Source organism: Esox lucius, chromosome 12 (genome assembly GCF_011004845.1).
Source record: "Esox lucius isolate fEsoLuc1 chromosome 12, fEsoLuc1.pri, whole genome shotgun sequence".
Classification (NCBI taxonomy): domain Eukaryota; kingdom Metazoa; phylum Chordata; class Actinopteri; order Esociformes; family Esocidae; genus Esox; species Esox lucius.
In genome coordinates, this window is record NC_047580.1 from 5,411,517 (window position 1) to 5,434,582 (window position 23,066).

Here is a 23,066-nt window from a genome sequence, read left to right on the forward strand (position 1 = left end):
ATTCCAAGTTTGAAAGCAAGTGGTTTAAATGTAATCGTGCGCACATAGGCACATAAATAACATGAAACACAATTTCCAGGGACCAGTTTTGGCTCAACAGTGACCGTTAACCAGGGACCCGAAATCCCACTATGAAAGTTGCATATCAAACATGGGTCTTATCTGGGGGAAGCCACTTGAGGGCAGTAAGGTTACAGATTTGGAAAACATTTTCAGTGTAGTGTCCTTTGCCAGTCACCAGATAGCAGTGTTTTCTGCTGCGCCATGCAATCCCCATTCATCCAGCGGCTTTATTTTATACTGTGTCGTAGTAGCCATCTTTAATCACCAAATGGTATCAGATCTTTTCATACAGCTACAAGATGTGAAGTGATCAGACACGATCTGTGGTGGAAGTTGGCACGTTTATGTTGTGGCACATGTAGTGTTTGTGTTGTTAGCAGAGACTTGTACAGTGTAGGGTTTGAAAGTATCTGGAGGAGACTATTTTGGGTTTAACAGAAGATCTGTCAATGGTAACTTGCAATTTATTTGATAACTTTGAAAAAGTGATATTTGGTATTACATCTGTTATGCTGATGGTATAGCTCTGGTTTATGAGGGCATGTACCCTGGGTATGACATTTTTTAGTGCTCTAATCTCTGGGATTTCTGGTATTTTGCCAATATTGCGTGGCTAAGCTAAGTACAGCTCTTATTTTATTGGCCATATGCCACGCCTCCCCAATGTGCCTTGTTGCATATTTATATATACACTGTTCAGCCATAACATAATGAACACATGCCTAATATTTTGCTGCCAAAACTGCCCTGACCTGTCAAGGACTCCACTAGACCTCGGAAGGTGTGCTGTGGTATCTGGCACCAAGATGTTAGCAGCAGATCCTTTAAGTCCTGTAAGTTGTGAGCTGGGGCCTCCATGGATCTGATCTGTTTGTCCAGCACATCCCAAAGATGCTCGATTGGATTGAGATCTGGGGAATTTGTAGGCTATGTTAACACCTTGAACTCGTGTTCCTCAAACCATTCCTGAGCTATTTTTGCTTTGTGCAGAGCGCACTATCCTGCTGAAAGAGGCCAATGCTATCAAGGAATACCGTTGCCATGAAAGGGTGCACATGGTCTGCAAAAATGCTCAGGTAGCTGGTACATGTCAAAGTAACATATATATGAATGGCAGGACCCAAGATTTCACAGCAGAACATTGCCCAAAACATCACACTGCCTCCACTACCATCACGCTTGCCTTCTTCCCATAGTGCATCCTGGTGCCATGTGTTCTCCAGGTAAGCGACGCACACACACTCGGCCATCCACATGATGTAAAAGAAAACATGATTTATCAGACCAGGCCACCTTCCATTGCACAGTGGTCCAGTTCTGATACTCATGGGCCCATTGTAGGCGCTTTCAGCAGTGACGGGTCAGCATGGGCACACTGACTGGTCTGCAGCTACGCAATTACTTTTTAAGCAATTTGAGCTACAGTAGCTCGTTTGTTGGATCGGACCACATGGGCCAGCCTTTCTCCCTACGTGCATCAATCACATTGTAGGAGCTTTGACCACCCATGAACCTGTCGCCAGTTCACCTCTTTTCTTTCCTTGGACCACTTGATAGGTAGTGACCACTGCAGATCTGGAAAACCCCACAAGGGCTGCAGTTTTGGACCTTGTCAAAGTTGCTCAGATCCTTACACTTGCCCATTATTCCTGCTTCTAACACATCAGCTTTGAGGACTGAATATTCACTTACTGCATAATATATCCCACCCGCTGACAGGTGCCATGGTAACAAGATTATCAGTGTTATTCGCTTCACCTGTCAGTGGTCATAACGTTATGGCTGATCGTTGTGTATCAGTGTTATTCACTTCACCTGTCAGTGGTCATAACGTTATGGCTGATCATTGTGTATCAGTGTTATTCACTTCACCTGTCAGTGGTCATAACGTTATGGCTGATCGTTGTGTATCAGTGTTATTCACTTCACCTGTCAGTGGTCATAATGTTATGGCTGATCATTGTGTATCAGTGTTATTCACTTCACCTGTCAGTGATCATAATGTTATGGCTGATCATTGTGTATCAGTGTTATTCACTTCACCTGTCAGTGGTCATATTGTTATGGCTGATCGGTGTGTACACTACCATTCAAAGGTTTTAGGGTCACTTAGAAATGTCCTTGTTTTCCATGAAATCATATATGAAATTAGTTTGATAGCAAAATGAATAGGAAATATAGTAATTGACAAGGTTGGAAATAATGATTTTTAATTTAAATAATTGTGTCCTGCAAACTTTACTTTAGTCGAAAACATTTGCAACAGTTACAGCCTTGCAGACCTTTGGCATTCTAGTGGTCAATTTGTTGAGGTAATCAAAATAGATTTCACCCCATGCTTGCTGAAGCACCTCCCACAAGTTGGATTGACATAATGGGCACTTCTTACAGTGGAGCTGCTCCCACAACAGCTCAATAGTGGTGAGATCCAGTGACTGTGCTGGTCACCATTATAGACAAAAACCACCTGACTTCTTCCCTAAATAGTTCCTGTATGGTTTGGAGCTGTGCTTTGTTTCATTGTTCTGTTGTAAGAGGAAATTGGCTCCAACAAAGCGCTGTCCACAGGGTATGGTATGGTGTTGCAAAATGGAGTAATTCAATCAAATGTAATCAATCAAATGTATTTATGAAGCCCTTTTTACATTATCATTTGTCACTAAGTGCTTTTACAAAACACCCAGCCTGAAACCCCAAGAAGCAAGCAACTACAGTGTTGAAGCACAGTGGCTAGAAAAAACTCCCTAAGAGGGGCCAAAAGTAAGGAAGAAACCTAGAGAGCAACCAGGCTTGGCGGGGTGAACATTTTAAGAGTAAAAGTTGTAATAATTAATAAATGCATGTGGGCTGTGACCAGAGTCTATAAAACCTAATCCAGGTCAGAAGCATGGCCAGTTGGACAAGGTCAGGGACAACCGAGGAGGGGTTGATCAGCAGACTTGCTGCTGGAATTATCAGGTATCATCTGGATTTGCAATCCAGCCACATTGCCAAGCATCAACCAAAGGGACACTGTGATGGCAATTTCTAAAATTCCAAAGTTCTATGAAAATGGTAGGTAAGACAGGAGAAATCGATTGCGCAATAAACGGTTTTAATCTTGCTTGCAAGGAGAAAGTATACAGGTTACAAAGTAACGGTGGATAGTTTCTAAATAAAAACATCATTTCGACAGTATTTATTACATAGGAAGAAGGGGTGTGGTAAGATGCTGCCATCTGTTTCATGTCAATCAAACACCTTTCCCTTTGTTCTATCACACACGTCAAATGCTATCTTCCCCAACCTTATCCTTCCTGCCATGTTTACTGTAGTGTTTACCCAAACTGACCTTACTGCCCCCTTGCTGTATCTTCTCCTATCCTGTCCTAAAACCCATTGATCTCCATCTGGACAGACAATAGATGCCCCCAATGCAAATACCAGGTCCCACACATTCCTGTACCTATCTTAACAGTGGGACTCAATCCTTTATACAGTCAGAATACATTGTGTAAGAAATTTCCACAACAACACCAACCAACCCAACCACCCTGAATGAGGGCTGAGTACTGCCAGTAGAGTTCACCCCAACTGCACAATGGGCGACAATGAGAGACAACAAAAAGCCAGTGACTCCGGCCCCAAATGGTATTGGAGGGAAGGCATCCCAGTGGCAATGAGAGCCCACCTGGCAAGACAGCAAGGTTAGACATTATCAAGCCTTTCCATTCACCTTTATACCCCTGGGCCAGACTGCACATAATCATAGACCATGTTGAAGAGGTGATTTGATTAGGATCCCCATTAGCTGATGCAAAAAAACATCTGCTATTCTTCCTAGGGTCCATACAAAAACACATAACAAAAAGAAAAAAAAGAAAGAAATAATCAACACGTAAAACTACAAATAACACAGGAAAACATTATTAAAAATAAATATATAATGAACACTAATGTCCAATATGTACAGACAGGATATTTTGCTTCACTTGTTTTTTTTAAAGTAATCATATTTGGAATTTTAGCAATATCACCATTCTACCATAGCTCTGCAAAATACTGTACGTTGTTTTGAATTTGTTTTGGATTTGGTTTTTGGAATTGTGTAGTTACCACAAGTGGCATGTCTTGTGGGGTATGTGTGTACATAGAACTAAATATAAGCTGCCTACACAGACAGTCTGGAGTTTTCAGTACATCATTTGTCTTAATGAAACACAGAAGTGATGTTTTAACCTCTCTTCACCCTTTAACCAAAGGAGTCAATGGTGCATTTTGTTTATATTAGTTCTGAGTGAGCACTGAAGGGCAAGCTGAGGGCTTTATTCTGAACCAGCTGTAGCTTCCCTAAATCTTCCTTTGTAGTTCCTGACAAGACAACCGAAATGTGATAATACTAGGGTCTGCCGCACTTGTTTGGTCAGATATGGTGTTAAAAAATAAGAGCATCTCTTAACTACAGTAGACACTTGAAAGTTTGCACAGTCTGCATTTCTAACCTTAATTGGCAGATCATTCCACAGTAGTGGAGTGCTATGAGAGAAAGCCCTGCCTCCGGCTGTTTGTTTAGAATTTCTAGGTACAACTAGAAGGCCTGCATTTTGTGATCTAAGGTTATGTGTAGGTACAGTGGGAAGAACAAGTATTTGATACACTGCCGATTTTGCAGGTTTTCCTACTTACAAAACATGTAGAGGGCTGTAATTTTTATCATAGGTACACTTCAACTGTGAGAGATGGAATCTAAAACAAAAATCCAGAAAATCACATTGTAGGATTTTTAAATAATTAATTTGCATTTTATTGCATGACATAAGTATTTGATCACCTACCAACCAGTAAGAATTCCGTCTCTCACAGACTGGTTAGTTTTTCTTTAAGAAGCCCTCCTGTTCTCCACTCATTACCTGTATTAACTGCACTTGTTTGAACTCGTTACCTGTATAAAAGACACCTGTCCACACACTTAATCAAACAGACTCCAACCTCTCCACAATGGCCAAGACCAGAGAACTGACTGTCAATCTCCCTCGGTCTGGGGCTCCATGCAAGATCTCACCTCGTGGGGCATCAATGATCATGAGGAAGGTGAGGGATCAGCCCAGAACTACACGGCAGGACCTGGTCAATGACCTGAAGAGAGCTGGGACCATAGTGTCAAAGAAAACCATTAGTAACACACTATGCTGTCATGGATTAAAATCCTGCAGCGCACGCAAGGTCCAGGCTCGTCTGAAGTTTGCCAATGACCATCTGGATGATCCAGAGGAGGAATGGGAGAAGGTCATGTGGTCTGATGAGAAAAAAATAGAGCTTTTTGGTCTAAACTCCACTCGCCGTGTTTGGAGGAAGAAGAAGGATGAGTACAACCTGAAGAACACCATCCCAACCGTGAAGCATGGAAGTGGAAACATAATTCTTTGGGGACGCTTTTCTGCAAAGGGGACAGGACGACAGCACCATATGGAGGGGAGGATGGATGGGGCCATGTATCGCGAGATCTTGGCCAACAACTTCATTCCCTCAGTAAGACCATTGAAGATGGGTCGTGGCTGGGACTTCCAGCATGACAACGACCCGAAACACACAGCCAGGGCAACTAAGGAGTGACTCCGTAAGAAGCATCTCAAGGTCCTGGAGTGGCCTAGCCAGTCTCCAGACCTGAACCCAATAGAAAATCTTTGGATTGAGCTGAAAGTCCGTATTGCCCAGCGAAAGCTCCGAAACCTGAAGGATCTGGAGAAGGTCTGTATAGAGGAGTGGGCCAAAATCCCTGCTGCAGTGTGTGCAAACCTGGTCAAGAACTACAGGTTTCTGTACCAAATATTAAGTTCTGCTTTTCTGATGTATCAAATACTTATGTAATGCAATAAAATGCAAATTAATTACTTCAAAATCATACAATGTGATTTTCTGGATTTTTGTTTTAGATTCCATCTCTCACAGTTGAAGTGTACCTATGATAAAAATTACAGCCCTCTACATGTTTTGTAAGTAGGAAAACCTGCAAAATCGGCAGTGTATCAAATCCTTGTTCTCCCCACTGTATGTATGGCTGGATAATTTCAGTGAGGTAAGAAGGAGCAAGTCCATGTATTGATTTATAGGTTAACAATAAAACCTTAAAATCAACCCTAGCAGGCATTCAGTGTAAAGAGGCAAGTACTGAAGTAATGTGTTCAGATTTATTGGTCATAATTATGATTCTGGGAGCCGTGATCAGCACTAATTTTATATTGATTTATCAGAGTAACCGGAGAGAAGAGCATTGCAGTAATCTAGACTACAAATGACAAAAGCATGAATTTGTTTTCTGCATCAGTTTTTTATAAAATGTTTCTGATTTTTGGAATGTTCCGGCTTCTCCAGGTGCTGAGCCTCCGCCTGCACAGGTGCCATCAATATTTCAAGTAATATTTTCTTTTTTTGCAACCCTAATACAGTAATTTTTTAACCCTCCCCCATTCACCCTCAGTAAGTACATTTCCAATAGTTATTTGTAGAGTATTGTTCTCTCAATAGTTATGGGGACAGAGAAGCATTTTGTTTTTATTTGGCACTGTACTCCAACATGTGAAGTAAATGACAGTTCCTTGACACATCCTCATGTTGCCAAGACTCAATATTGGCAGCTCTCTTATTCCTACACCAATGATGTGACTGAAAACACCTGACTAACAAGAAACACCTGTCAACCAATTGCCACAATTATTTACAGCATCTAGATGTAGGTAGGCTATCTATATAGTGCTGTCATTTCTAAATGGTGAAGCCATTATACACAAGCATCTGAACGTAGGTGGGCTATCTATATAGTGCTGTCACTTCTAAATGATAACACTATATAAACACCTGTAATTTTATGTCACTTTTAGAGTATAGAGCCAAAGGAAGATAAAATACTTTCCCAACATGCAGAGGGGCATAAATATGAACTGTAATGTACCAACAGAGACTTTATGGCTTCAGTATAGCTAAGTACAGTTGGTCTGAGAATATTTGGACACTGACCCTCTGTACACCACCAGAATGGATTTGAAATGTAACCAACCAGAATCAGTTGAAGTGCAGACTTTCAGTTTTAATTCAAGGCGTTGAACAAAGGTGGAGACATGAGGTGGATTATGTCTCCAGCTTCAAATTCCTGGTTGTCCACATCTCCAAGGACCTCTCCTGGACCCTCGACACCTCAGCCCTGGTCAAAAACGTGCAGCAGTGCCTGTACTTTTTGAGGAGGCTGAAGAAAGCACGCCTGTCCACCAAGATCCTTGTGAACTTCTCTGCTGCACAATTAATTAACCACAGTGTGGTTTAGCAGCTGCACCATAGCCTACCAGAAGACCCTGCAACGGGTGGTGAAAACCGCCCAGCACATCACTGGCGCCCAGCTTCCTGCCATCGCAGATCTCCAGCAGAAGCAATATCTGTGGGCACACAGGATCATCAGGGACCCTTCACATCCAGGCCACCAACTGTTTGCCCTCTCCTACCATCAGGCAGTACACGTCTCTTCGGTCCCACAACAGCAGGCTCAGTTTCCTCCCATCTACTGTTACCCCGCTGAACTCTGTGACCCATCACTCACCATACCCCCGCCGCCTCTCTGGGACCTTGTTGCACTACTCCCTTGTATTACTCTGACACTGCCTTGCTATTCCTGATAATGGATCTTTTCAGTTGTTACAGGTATGTGTCTACCTCAGGAACCTCACCACTATCCCTGCATTTCAGGTGCACATGCACCTTGCACATTCAATAATCCTCTTTGCACATTTAGAATTGCCATTGTGTCTGCATTTTTACAGTTGTTACATACGCATGTCTACCTCAGGACCTGCTATCTCTGCATCCCGGGTGCACATGCTACCTTAATACATCACTCTTTCATTTGCCTCGTTTGCACATCTTGAATGCCATTTTAAATTGCAATTTTTACCAGAACAACTATTATCCCAGTCGTAATATACACTACCTAATACTTGTAAAATGTCTGCCCTCCTCTATTTCACTTATTGCACTTCTAGTGTTGCTCATCTACACATTCCATTGGTAACATACCTATACTTAATACTTTTCTGTCGTCCTCTATTTGCACTTCTGGTTAAAGGCTAACAGCGTTTCGTTGTACTGTACTTGTACTGTTCAATGACAAAGTTGAATCTAAATCTGAACTTTAAAAACACTGGGTTTCCTCCTTTGTGATGCTTCGCCTGGCTTTTACTGTAGCTGTCTTCAGTTGTTCTTTGTTTGTGGGTCTGTCTGCCTTAGGTTTTGTTTTCAGAATGTGAAATGCATGCTTGATCGGGTTGAGATCAGGTTATTGACTCAGCCATTGCAGAAGATTTCACTTATTTGCTTTAAAAAACTCATGGGTTCCTTTTGCAGTACTTTATGGGTATTTTGTCCATCTGTAAAGTGAAGCGCCATCCAATCAACTTAGCTGAATTTGTCTGAATCTGAGCAGACAATATATTCCTATACACTTCAGAATTCATCTGGCGGCTTCTGTCTTCTGTTACATCATCAATAAACACAAGTGACCCAGTGCTATTGGATGCCATGCATGCCCATGCCATCACACTGCCTCCATCGTGTTTTACAGATTATGTGGTATGCTTTTGGCGATATATGCATTAGGATTTGTTCAGGATAGTCAAAAACATTGCTGGCTACAACCTTCAGTAGCTCCCTTATAGGAAGCCTTTTATATAGTCATGTTATATTGCGACTGTTTCTGGTGGATATTAGAATTATGCATTATGATTTGTTCAGGATTGACAAAAACTTCGCTGGCTACATGATTCTCTTGTTTTTTCACTTGACGAAAAAGTCAGTTATTGTCACCTAGATTGGTAGTTATTGTATCAATGTCATTCACAAATGGCTAATAAGCTATTAAAACGGTAAAAGCCATATATAGATATTTGTGGTGGAGGTAAACTTAGTAAGAAACGTTAGTCAGTTTAACAGAATGCTTAATGTTGTCTTGCGAAATATTACTGGCTAATAAGCTTTTAAAACGGCCAGTAGCAAAAGTCATATAGTTGATAGATGCTATTTCTGGTTGAGGTAAACTTAATTAGAAACGTAAGTCAGTTTAACACAATGCTTAATGATGTCTAGCAAAACTTGGCGTAGTGTTAATTCGTGACAAAATTATCTAATGTTTAAATACTATACCAACACTAAGAAACATGTATAGTTCTGTGGCGTAGTGATTAAGGACAGAGCCTTTAACATGGGAGATCTGAGTTTGAATCCTGGGAGGGCACCTAAATTCATCACTTCTAATTGCGGGCTGGCTGAACTAGGCTTGCTTGGTTTCTTATATTTTGAAGCCTAAGGATGGCCTGTTTCACTTGCATTGAGAGCTCCTTTGACCGCATGTTGTGGGTTCACATCTGGAATCAACTCCAGACCTAAATAACAAAGGAATAGCCCACACCTGTCCATGAAACAGCTTTTGAGTCAATTATCCAATTACTTTTGGTCCCTTGAAAAAGATGGGGCTCCATAAAGAGCTATGATTTCTAAATCCTTCCTCCAATTTGGATGTGAATAGCCTCAAATTAAAGCTGAGTGACTGCACTTTAAACCCATATTCATTACAAAACTGTAACTTGAATATATTTTGGTAAACGGTCAAAATAACAAAACGTGTGTCAGTGACCAAATAACTAACTGTATATTAAAGCAACCTACACTGTCATCAGCAGTTCCCTTTGTTTCTGACTCCTGTGTCCCTGACCCTGCAGTATGAGCGACAGCGCGGGGAAGGACGTGACGTGGAGTGGTGACGGGGGCGTGGCAGTTTAAGTCCTTTGCACTTGGCCTTGGCAACTCCGCCTCCACCTTAACGTTCATGCCATGCGTGATCGTTTGGGGACGTAGCTTTGTGTACTGCCACACACGCACTGCGGTGGTTGATCCCGTGTACTGACTCCATTCAGCTCTATCATTAGCCATATTCATAGTCTTACCAACAATCCCCCCTCTGCCATTCTAACTGCCAATATTCCACGCACAGGTTCAAGGCGGTCTTGCCGGTCTGTACTCTGACATTGTACGTGTTTTCATTCAAGGCAGTATTTTATTCAGTTGTATTTATATTTTTTAGTGCGCACAGATGGAGGACTATCACAAACCCGACCAGCAAACCCTGGTGGCGCTTAGAAACATCGCGAACCGGCTCAGGATCAACTCTATTAAGGCTACAACTGCTGCAGGCAGCGGGTAAGCAACACGCTTTGAGGTTTGAACAAAATAAAAAATAAATTTGGTGTATGTGGTGCTCATGCAGACTATGTGATGAATACATGCCTAATGGCTATGGTGTGCCCATTTTGTGCGCATATTACGCATTGCTCCAGAATTGGCTGTTATCTACCCTTAAAATGCAATTTGGTGTTTATATTTTACATTACTTAAATCTTGCTTTATATAAATATTTTTTAATACATATAGCTGTCGAAAAATATGCATAAATAATATTGTGCCGTTTTGTTATTAATGTCGTATTAAGTTTTAATATGCTACCGTACTCATTGGAAGACATTGAATGCATTGCTTTTGAGTAGCCAATAGGTCTATATTTACAATTTTCCTAGCTATTCAAGATGAGAAGATAAATATATTAAAAATAACTCCGTAATGAATGGGTCGTTTACGCTCGGGGGGAAAGTGGGATGTTGAGTTTAAGGAATGGGTCACCATCCACAACTAAAGGGACCGCGCTCTTGCCTGGTGCTTCAACACGCCTGCGTAAACACAGCCCACCCTCCCATCCTGTTCACATATCGAGAGGATTGCTGAGGCTGATGCTTATTAGCCCAGCGGTAACATGGCTATCCTCCCTGGCCAGTGCCTTCATCTTAAGGTTTTTGTAGCGCATGTGTTGTTGGAGAACGAGACATGGAAGTCTGAGGATAGTCTTTCAAGTTCATACCTCCACCTCAATAAGACCAAAGCAATAGGTTACTATTCATTTGTTGTTTATTAATTAGTGAGTTCATTTGCTTTTTCGTTCAATAAATATTATATTAATTGTTTGTCTGTTTTACCTATCATTCCGTTTCAGGCTGATAAAAAAAAAAACGACTCATTAAACTTGAGCTTTGTTCTAAGGTGACGTATGAAACGGGCATGCTCTGCTGTTTTAAGTCTTTATAATGGTTTATTGTAAGCAATCAACTATTTTATTTTGCATTTAACCACATGCATGAATCGCTGCGTACTCATTAAAAGAGCGGTGTATTCGCGTTTACTCCAATAAAAACCGTCTGAAGTGGAGTTTTGTCATCTGCATGTTATGAAGTTTGTAACTTGCGGGACTGTCTAACGTAAGCTGAATGTATTGAAGAGAGTCCGCACTATTTTACCGAACAACAATATATCCATGGTTTTCAAATAACTCATGAAGTAATAAGAAGCAGAACATAACACGTTTCACATGCACTGTGTGTTGCAGCTTTGTAATGACGGATGTTACAATATGCACACAGCGGATGGATAATAAAGATCAGAATTCAAGTCCTCGAAATCAGCAGAATATGCCTTTGTTTCTCATGATGACATTATGAGAGAGGGACTTTCTGCCCTTACAGCTCGCGTGAATAGTGTGCGGCGTGTGGGTTTATTTTCATTTGTTTGTAACTCAGAACCTTGTCTGACCACCTGTGCTGTCATTTCCTCTGCCACCCCAGACACCCGACGTCATGCTGCAGCGTGGCAGAGATCATGTCTGTGCTCTTCTTTCACACCATGAAGTACCGCCTTGAGGACCCCAGGAACATCAACAACGACCGCTTTGTCCTCTCCAAGGTACAACTCTCCTGTGTCCTCTCCTCGTTTCCAGATGTCCTTAACTCCTAACCCAATCTCTCTACAGGGGTACAGATAACCAGAACTAGATAGTGGTGAACTGTCTGTGGTCAGTGTAACAGCTCCCACTGCTATACTTTCAATTATTTATTTCAAGTAAATGGACCTCAATACCTCTATGCTCAACCTGTCTACATTGTTATGGTGTTTGTGAAATGATGTCAGTGTATTCTGTCTGCTGAATCCTTCTCCTAAAGCAGTGCCTTTATGGTCTAAGGTGTGTAGTAGCCAAGCTCCTCCGCTTCCTTAAGCTCCCTGTGGGCTCATTTGGCAGGGGGACTCAGTTTAATCAGGGATGTGAGAGCTTATTCACATTGTTTAGAGTTCTTAGTCAGCACCAGTATTATGGTAACTAATATTTGAGAGTCTGTTATTCGAGAGTCTTTTCTCTGACTGTGTCCCTCCCTGTCCTTCCTCCAGGGTCACGCAGCCCCAGTGCTGTATGCAGTGTGGGCAGAGACAGGCTACCTGAAGGAGAGCGAACTGCTCAACCTCCGTAAGGTTGACTCCATTCTGGAGGGACATCCTGTGCCGGTGAGAACAGGAAGCGAAGGGCCACAAGACACAACCAGCATAGAAAATAACCTCCACTAAGCCCACAAGAATCACATTTCAATCAAATGTGTTTATAAAGCCCTTTTTACATCAGCAGTTGTCACAAAGTGTTTTTACAAAACACCCAGCCTGAAACCCCAAGGAGCAAGCAACAACAGTATTAAAGCTCAATGGCTAGGAAAAGCTCCCTAAAAGGGGCCGAAATTTAGGAAGAAACCTAGAGAGGAGCCTTTGGTTTATCTTTAAAACCTTTCTTCCTCAAAGACACATTTGGCCGTGACGGCTTGTTCCCTCTGCTCTCTTATAAACTAACGGTCACATTAAACTTCCAAATCCTGACTTAGATAACTGGTATTCCGTGTGGATGAGAGGATGTTTCAATACACCACACATACTGCAGTGGCAGACTGTACACAACAAAGCTGTCCTTGTGTATCAGAGACAGGCTGTCCTATGCACCTTTGTGAGCACAGAGTTTCACAGTAACGACATACTCTATTCACAAGTAACATATAAAATCCCATTAACCAAGATTCAGTGTCTCTTCAACTATAATATACATGGATTTAACCAGAAAAGCGGTTATATTGGGCTTGGAATTCATGTCTGTATTTGGAAAATGGGTTTGAAATAAGACATTTATGTGTACAGTGATTGCGTTGTGTGTAGTACAAACTGTATTTGGTTGTGCTTTGTGTACAATTAATTAACTACAGTTTAATGGAACAGCGGGCGTTCTGTTATATTTTATTACTTTGCTTTAAGGGTAATGTGTGTCGGTATAATGCATGTGTATTATGTGATTTGTTTGTGTAATGTCAAACATTGGTGTGGGTTAACAGAAGCAGCAGTTTGTGGATGTGGCCACCGGCTCTCTTGGACAAGGTCTGGGGGCTGCCTGTGGGATGGCCTACACTGGGAAATACTTTGACAAAGCCAGGTGAGAGACCCATATGGACATGCTTTAGCTGCACAATCAAATGTTGTCACACAAACACAATCAGATACACAGCCTAGACAAAGGTGGAGTATGATTTCTGCTGTCAGACACACCCTACTACAAATATACACAGTGAAGCTGCAACATGTATAGGCTCTGGGCTCATGTATAGGCTCTTAAATACGTGGATTTTCTTTATCTTACAAAAATGTGTGTGACACCGTAGCTTCAGTTCACCGACATTAATCGGCGCTCATCTGCATTGTAATTCGCTGAGCTGAGTTTAATCAGCTGAGGGAGGCCCTTTTATAGACAGGCGTGCATGCAATACACACACCGATACTCATGGTGCGCTCTCCAAACAGTAAGAAACCTTGACATCTGACATTTCACCTCCCCTCAGGAGAGTAAATGAGGGCTGACAGCCAAGGCTTGCGTTGTGTATAGGATCGGGCTGAGAGGCCGGTTGTTTCAATACTGAGCATGGTTTGGAAGCCCGTGTCTTTCGTGCGTGACATGGTCTGCTCTATAACCGCCACATAAACACACCAGACAATGTTAGATCATGAACCCAGCAATAACAGTAAAGGATAGCTGTGTTGTAATGTGGGATTAGGAAAATACTGCAAAACCTTTTGCTAAAGAGCGTCGCTTTGTTTGGGTCTGTATAACAAAGCAGTCTGAATGTATGTGATATGTTGGCTGTGCCTTCTCTGCATTTTGTGTTCTGTCAATTCTTCTGCTCTAATAATCAGGGCAGCTAGAGAGCCTCCCTCATCTTACTGTACTCATCTCACTGCCTTTTCCTTCCTTTCCTTCAGTAATACCCATTCCATCAGTTTGGGCTCACAGTATACAATAAACCTCCAGAAGACAGCCCTGCATGCTTAGGTCAGGGTCACAGATGAACAGTCTATGGACCTAATGACTGAATGTGTCAGATTTATTTTTGGAACCAAACAATAAAATATACAGATTAATGTATTGGTCTATACACAGAGAATTTTGAGAAAGATAATTAGAAGTTTTTTCTAATGAGTGTAAATATAATATATCTATTTTAAATGATACATTTTTTAAAGATGAAAATATAATATAAAATTGAAAGTTATTAGTTGATGTAAAAATCTACATTTAAAGATTATAAGAATGTGTTGTTCGTTTTGGATTGTTGCGGTGGAACAGTAAATTCTGTCTCCCAAAAAATCAGGTTCCCAAAACCTCTGGCTGAACAATTTTTGTTCCTGGTGAACAGAATATAATTTTTAATACCCACTGTTTATTGGATTTAGTACATGGTTTGATTTTAACTGGCCAATTGAAATTAAACATAGAACAATCTGTTTTGTTTTGTCAGTAATATATTAGCCAGACTCTCAATGCAGATTTAAGCAATTTGAGATATAATATTTCCTCAGCAATGTCCTCAACTTCTGATTTCCTGACAATCTTCTGGCATCAAATGAGAGTGAACAAGACTGTTTGAATATTAAGGAGACCAAAGGAGACCAGAACATGTCTAGGTGGACTATTTAATTGTCAACCACAGTGTTTTTATAAATGACAACAGGTTTCATCTCAATGACTTATCTGTCTAAATCAGAAGTTGATTTAAAGTGGTCTTGTAGTTATCCTGGCACACGCACTGAGGTGTACGTTTAATGTGATTATTACCTGTTGTTTCAAAGGCTGTGTGTGATTTGACAAGCTCTCCCTCTCCCTCCCTCTCCCTGTCTCTCTCCCTGTCTCTCTCCCTCTCTCTCCCTCTCTCCTTCTCTCTCTCTCTCTCTCCCTCTTTCTTTCCCTCTTTCTCTCCCTCTCTCTCTCCTTCTCTCTCTCTGTGTGCTACGAGAGTCACCTAAACCCTGGGTTAATCCAGGCAGAGCTTTAGAGTCTAGGCTGCTGCAGTCTAGTAATCCTACAGAATGTGTAAGATACACTCCCCTGTTTGTGTGCGTGTGTGTGTGTTTTCTTAAACATAGAGCCCCCTCTGCTGAGCGTGTTGTCTTAAGGATGTTTTCATCCAGACCTTCCACCCCTTCGGAAAAGTCTTTGACAGCCAGTGACACATGAGGGTCGGAAAGACGTTATGCTGTAGGCAAAAAACTCCTTTTGTCTTTTTAATAGGTCTCTTAAGACAGTAACATTCACTGTCTCACACATTAATCACGCCGTTCGTATTTTAATATCTGCTTTTGATGTTATTCACGTCGTCTTCAACACATACGTTAGAACGGCCAAATAGACAACACCCTATTTTTGTATCATGTACCATCATGAAAGCCAGTTAAATGTGTTGATCTGATTCAAATTGAATTAAAGCTGAATAGTTTAACCAGCATGATGCGTTTAAGAGCTGTCTGCCTGCGGAGAGGAGGGCTGTTCCCCTGAGGCCACAGTAACTGGGAGTGACTGGGAAAGAGGGCGTTAAGTGCTATCTGGACCAGGTGTCTGTGAATCCCTCTCTGGACTCCTGGAATGCTTTTCTTCCCCAGGCGGTCCAGCTCGGAATGCGTGCAGTAATGCGCTGTGTCTCAGTCTATCTTCTGGCTTTAATGAGAATGTGTCTATTTGACTGGAAAGCTGTCAGGCCCTGTTACCGTTCAGGGTGATCGGAGCTATGAGGCGGGGCCAACTGTCTGTTTACTCTGGACGGGGGGGGGCAGTTGAGGCCGGGCTCATTTTAATGCTGAAAGGGGAGGGATGGTGACGCAGAGAATATTATTGTTCTGCTCCTTTGTTCTCTGTCATCCCCTTATTCATTGCTTGGCTAGTAAACATTGTGAATTTATAAATTTATGTTAGTCATGTTACTTGACCTTTTTAATTATGTTCTGTTTATTACGGTTTATTTGTTGCAAAGCTTGGCTGCTGTGATCTGCGGGTGTCTAATTCCCTCTGTCGGTCCTTTCCTGTATAGCTACAATGTGTACTGCCTGCTTGGTGATGGAGAGATGTCAGAGGGCTCGGTGTGGGAGGCCATGGCCTTTGCCTCTTACTACCAGCTGGACAACCTAGTGGCCATCCTGGACATCAACCGTCTGGGGCAGAGCGACCCAGCTCCCCTGCAGCACCATGTGGAGAAGTACCAGAAAAGATGTGAGGCCTTCGGGTGAGTTCTGGGACAGATGTCTGGCTGAGGAAATGGATGGGCCGGAGAGTTTAAATGACTCCCAACAAGTATTGGCACTAATCAAATATGTGTGTGTGTAGGTGGAATGCCATCATTGTGGACGGACACAGTGTGGAAGAGCTGACCAAAGTTCTAAGTCAAACCCGTCACCAGCCCACTGCCATCATTGCCAAAACCATCAAGGGCAAGGGAATCCCAGGTGAACCCTCACCCACTGCAATACACACACACAACTAAACATTTACCACAAACAAATATCCACCCATACCACACAAACCTGAACACTTATCACACACAAACACCTCAACACTTACCACACCCACATCAACACATACCACACAACTCAACACTTACCACAAACAACTCAACACATACCACACACACCTCAACACTTACCACAAACACAACTCAACACATACCACACACACACCTCAACACTTACCACACCCACATCAACACATACCACACAACTCAAAACTTACCACAAACACAACTCAACACATACCACACACACAACTCAACACATACCACAAACACAACTCAACACATACCACACACACACCTCAACACTTACCACAAACACAACTCAACACATACCACACACACACCTCAACACTTACCACAAACACAACTCAACACATACCACACACACACCTCAACACTTACCACAAACACAACTCAACACGTACCGCCCACACCTCAACATGTTCAAATACCCAGCGAGTACAGACATGTTCCCCCGTAGACTATCCAACCCTTCTCCTATTGGAGGTACATCACCACAGATTATTTATGAATGGCCTTTCTCTACCTATTGACATTCATACATATTAGAATGGGCACAGACAATAGCTATAGTCCGTCCTTGTCCGACCACCGAATCTGTCCTCCTCGTATTCTTTTCCGAGAGGAACCTAAACCCCGGGCTAATCTGGCCAGTGCTTAAGAGCTTCAGCAGCAGTCTGGTAATCCCCCAGAATGTGTAGGATATAGTCAGAACACTGGCCTGTCTCTGGCTGTTGGCATAAGCATATGGCTTTTGATGTGGACCCCTGACCCGTGGGACGGTCCCTTTGTGTCTATTTCATCACGTGTTGTCTGTGTCGTAGCGGCGGAGGACAAGATGGGCTGGCATGGAAAGGCCCTTCCCAAGGACATGGCTGAAGGCGTGGTGAAGGACCTCCAGAGCCGTTTAATGAGCAGCACCAAGCGCCTGTACCCCGGTACACCCACCGAGGATGCCCAGCCCGTCAGCCTTCGGAACATTCGCATGCCCAGCGCACCCACCTACAAACTCGGCGAGAAGGTGTGTGTGTGTGTTTACGTTGGAGAAACAAAGAGAGAGGGACAGACAGAGAGAGAGAGAGAGAGAGAGACAGAGAGAGAGAAAAAACACAGTCTTGGTTTACTCATGACAAAGTCAAAGAACTTGAATAGTGATAAATGGCTGCATTGACCGTTTTTTTTAATGAACTAACCCACCGGCTGTGATTGGCTGCAGATTGCCACACGGAAGGCCTATGGCATGGCTCTGGCTAAGCTGGGCCGCTACAACGAGCATGTGGTGGCTCTGGACGGAGACACCAAGAACTCCACCTTCACGGAGCTCTTTAAGAACGAGCACCCAGAGCGCTACGTCGAGTGCTACATCGCTGAGCAGAACATGGTAAGCTCAGCCCGTACCAAATTCCACATGTCTCAGAGTCAGAGTCTGGGGACAGTGTGGGGGAGAAGAGTGATATGGGGGTCACTATAAACAGGCCATAGTGAACACATCAAGGTTCCAAACCGTGACAAAATTGACAAAAATAACCATCAAATGACCATCAACGTTCCATCCAGACCATTCATAATGTTGGCCCTGTATTTGACCAGATGTAGGATGACTTACCATTCAACTTCATCCATAACTTGTGCTGGAGTCTGAATCATTAGAAACGGAAACGTTGTTCTTCACTAGTCTACCAGCGGCCAAGTAGGCGTCTTCTCATCCAAATGTCTGAAAGACTCACCTCGGACACACAGTGTGACCCCGCCTCCCTTCCTGGGTCTGACCCCGCCTCCCTTCCTGGGTCTGACCCCGCCTCCCTTCCTGGGTCTGACACCGCCTCCCTTCCTGGGTCTGACACCGCCTCCTTTCCTGGGTCTGACACCTTTATAATCCTTCTGCCCAGCTGGCTAAGAGGCTTTATGTGATTCCAGTGGCAGTTCTGTCAGAGGTGTTGTTAGCAGACTTAACAAAGCTATGTTGTGACCTGTGACTCCCACACATACATTCACTCACACACACACAACAAAGGAGTCAAATATAGGTCAGCTGTTGTTCCGATTATTTAAATCCCATTTTCACGCTGTCACATCAAATATTGATATTATGAAGCACTTTGAGGATGTAATGATCTCTCTTCGTTTTTCCATGTAAAAAACAATGCTAGCTAGTACATGGCATTGTTTAAAGCACCTAATTATCATTGTTATTAACTAACACCGTCCTCACCACCTTAGAATGGCCTCATGCCTCCTCCTCTTTCGTCTCCATTCTCCCCTATGCCCCCCCACCCTCCAGGTGAGCATCGCAGTGGGCTGCGCCACGCGGGACCGTAACGTGGTGTTCGCCAGCACGTTCGCCACTTTCTTCACGCGTGCTTACGACCAGCTCCGCATGGCCGCCATCTCCGAGAGCAACATCAACCTGTGTGGCTCCCACTGCGGCGTGTCCATCGGTCAGTCCCCCTGAACTATAACCCCCGTCAGTGTAGTGACAAACCCATGTAGTAATCGGCACTTGTTCCTCTGGGGACCAATCCAGCCCACTGTAGGTGACTGAGCTAAATGTCAAGGTGTAACATATTGCTAAACCCTGTTTAGACAGAAAGTAGGCTTTAGGATTTGGTTGGTTAAAACGGAATGTTTTTGGCGACGCTACCACAGTGGGTTGAATCTTCGTCTCAAACTGGGCCTCACGCCTTTTAATCCTGTATTATTTCCTGAATCTTAAAATGTAGCTTTTGTTTCTTCAAATCCTCCATCTCCTACTGTATCAGTGTGGCTCCGGCCTGCACTCCCTCCCTCCCTCACTCCCTCCCTCTCTGTGTCATGGAAGTGGTGGTGGCGGGGCGGCCAGCTTTCCTTTTGGTTCCTCAGGTACAATGCATGTCCCACTGAACGCATGCAAGTCCTGTAGCTTTCACTTTCAGCCACCCAAACATTCCAGGGGCTTGAATCTGACTAGTGTGTGTGTGTGTGTTACAGGAGAGGATGGTCCTTCTCAGATGGGCCTTGAAGACATTGCCATGTTCAGAGTTATTCCCACAGCGACTGTGTTCTATCCCAGCGATGCTGTGTCCACTGAAAAAGCTGTGGAGCTGGCCGCCAACACCAAGGTACTGTTTCCTTGCACTCGCTCTGCAATGTCTTTGATTCGCACAGCTGCATCTCTGTTTAATGAACCTGTCTGTTAAGGACACCGCCATGAAAGCCCAGGTTTATTGACACTTCCTTTCCGTGAGTCAGGGTGTGTGTTTCATCAGAACCAGTCGTCCCGAGAACACGGTCCTTTACAACAGTAACGAGGACTTCCATGTGGGACAGGCAAAGGTACGCAGAATTACAGCTGATGGACTAAACTGTTACTGGATCAATCTTTCTTAAGGTACTAACATGCTATTTTTGTTAAAACACTGTACTTGATGATTGAAACATACCTCCTCTGTCCACCAGGTTGTCTACAAAACCAGCGATGATCATGTGACTGTGATCGGAGCGGGCGTGACACTTCATGAGGCATTGGCAGCTGCTGAAATGCTGAAGAAAGGTACAGAACCACAATTCACACACACACCAAATGGTCATGTTTGCCAGTCATTTGTGGTGTATGCTGACAATGACTCCAACAACAGTAAGCAATCATTTCTGTCTCTAGCGTTGGTACTTGTTTGTGGAGTTCTGTAACTCTGTATCCGTTAATGGTTAGGAAACTTTAAGTACATTGTGTGCTTTTCTGTGATTAATTCTTTGGTTTTGTGTTTCTCTCAGAGAGGATCAACATTCGAGTGATTGACCCTTTCACTATTAAGCCCCTGGACTCCAAGACCATCATTGAGCACGCCAAGGCCACCAGGGGGCGCATCATCACTGTGGAAGACCATTACTATGAGGGTGGGTACTCTGGACACTCGCTGACCTTTGAACTGTGTTCCAGTGAATGTTGCTGTTCAGTATAACACTGTGTCCTTAGACACAGCCAATGCTGAGGAGCACTGCATTCACAAAGTAGGTCCGATGGAAATGTCTGATGTCATCGACCTCCCCCTTTTTTGAGGATCAATAGAGAACAAAACACGAAAACGTCCACAGTTGTCATGACATCACTGGAGAACCTATTGAGATGTGCATTCTGTTCAGTAGGTGTTAAATAAGGGTGAAAAGGAGACTGGTGGCCACTTTAAACCTCTTAGCCTGCAGGTAAACTCCTGTGATAGCTGCAATATTTGAACATGTGCAGGAGGAGACACTATCGTCTGTTTCAATGTCAGCTCTGCTCTGGCCTTTGGGTTTCCCTTGACCTAGATAACAGGAAAGGCGGAAAAAAACTAAAGTGTCAAGTTTTAATTGGGCACATTTGCCATTTTGTCCTTTGGGATTTCTACAGTCAGTTTAACAGAACTAAACAAAGGAAGCAATACGCATGACCACGCCACAGTCATCTTAACGTCAACTAACCCGACCGACATAATCCATGACCAGACAAATGCCAACCCCCAAATGCCATCCACACACACAAGTGTGTACAGTACAGCACGTTATGACAGGTGAGCGTGCAAGGTCGAGACAGGGGAAGGCGTCCAATGGGAGGGGGGAGGCTGCGTTCAGGCTCAGGCTTTTTAGGACCCCCGTCGAGTAGATGGCTACCACAGCAGTAGTGGAACTCAACCCCCCCCATTCAACACCCCAGGCCTGATGGTCAGTCAGTGAGGGGGTGGCGACAACCCTGTCAGAGACAATCAGGTTCTTCTGGTGCTCAGTGAGCCGTGGAACGATACGCGTTGTCAGCGGAGTGGAAGACTCGTACTGTACAGACTGGCCAGCTACTGTACCCACATCACAGCACCGCGGGGCTTCGCGGCCGAAAGGCAACTAGACAGACTCAATGGAGCCCCAGGGGACGTGACATATGTAGTGTTTGCATCGGCACACGAGGTTGGCCTATGAAACCCCACGATAGCAATCCCGGTGGAGATGCACTTTAATCATGTCAGTGATGTGTAATTCCCCAGGTGGCCTGGGGGAGGCGGTGTGTTCTGCGGTGGTGAACGAGACGAGCTTCAATGTGCACCGTATGGCTGTGGCCCACGTTCCCCGCAGCGGCAAGCCCGCCGAGCTCCTCAAGATCTTCGGCATCGACCGCGACGCCATCGTGCAGGCCGTGCGCAAGATGCTCAGCAACTCTGCCAACGCCAAGTAGGTCGCCTCCAATGCCATGGGGGAAAACGCTGTTGTCATGGAAACGTCGACAGGGAAAGCACTTCTGGCCACACTCGCTGTCCCTCTCTGTGATTAAGAAGTATGAATCGACTTATTGAAAAAAAAGCTAATATGGTATTTCTGTTAACTGTTAATGATGTGGTTTTGACTCTTGACCCCTCAAGTTGGCCCCTTGTAAATTAATTACACCACTTCCCCACACATGACCTGATCCCAGAGAAAGTCAATGGTACCTCTGTAGTCTGAGGAAACGGTAAATGTCATTTTTCTGTCCAATTATTTCACAAGCGACCTGTACATTACCTGAGCGAGTGTGTGTTTGAGTGCACATGGGTCTGGTGTTGAACACTGTTTTAAGCCCCACCCCCCTGACCGGGGCTTCACGCCAAATAAAGAAAGTTGTCTTCACACCCCCTTGGTCCGATTCACTTTTTTTGCAAATGTATTCAATTTCTATCGTTCTACACCCCTGCAGAGTACAGCCAACATGGCAACACACATGTGAGTCACACCTGATTAAACCTTGTGCAGGGAGCGCTATAGAGTCAAGGCCCTGTCTGCATTCAGTATTGAGAGCTAAACATACAAGCACACATCCTTCACGCGCTGTGCATATTTCATGTGTGTTAATAATTCAAAAGCCTATTGAAAGATTTAAGGGCCCAGCTGCATGGGGGTGTGTGGAAGAAACTGCAAACAGAGATGTTCTGTAAACATTTGGACATCCATCCAGATGAGAGGACCACAGATGCCACACCAAAAGCCCACAACATAAATCTGACCCCGACCATCACACATGGCGGCTTCACCTCCGACCCCAAGGTGCCTAGCAGGGGATCATGGCCTCAGTGTTTTGGGACGTCCCCCGGTGAGAGGGTTCGTAAACAGGATATGGTCGGCCGTTCGTCTGTCTGTCCGTCCGTCCGTGCCACCCCCCCCCCCACCCCCCCATTGTGAGCTGCAGCAGCTGTCTTACCATAGCCTCCCCCAACCCTGCCTCCCAGCTGGCCCTCACCCCCAACCCTGCAG

At 44.0% G+C, this 23,066-nt stretch overlaps 1 protein-coding gene across 1 annotated transcript; it reads left to right on the forward strand.

The window, feature by feature from the left end:
* The first annotated feature begins 331 nt into the window (after positions 1-331).
* Positions 332-22,017, forward strand: LOC105026343 (transketolase). The gene is made up of 15 exons (XM_010897742.4): positions 332-515; positions 10,163-10,278; positions 11,748-11,865; positions 12,346-12,459; positions 13,323-13,420; positions 16,341-16,532; positions 16,634-16,752; positions 17,663-17,859; positions 18,055-18,219; positions 19,120-19,276; positions 19,806-19,936; positions 20,067-20,150; positions 20,274-20,367; positions 20,589-20,711; positions 21,830-22,017. The coding sequence occupies exons 1-15, from the start codon at positions 513-515 to the stop codon at positions 22,015-22,017; spliced, it is 1,899 nt and encodes a 632-aa protein (XP_010896044.3). The 5' UTR covers positions 332-512.
* The last annotated feature ends 1,049 nt before the right edge of the window (positions 22,018-23,066 follow it).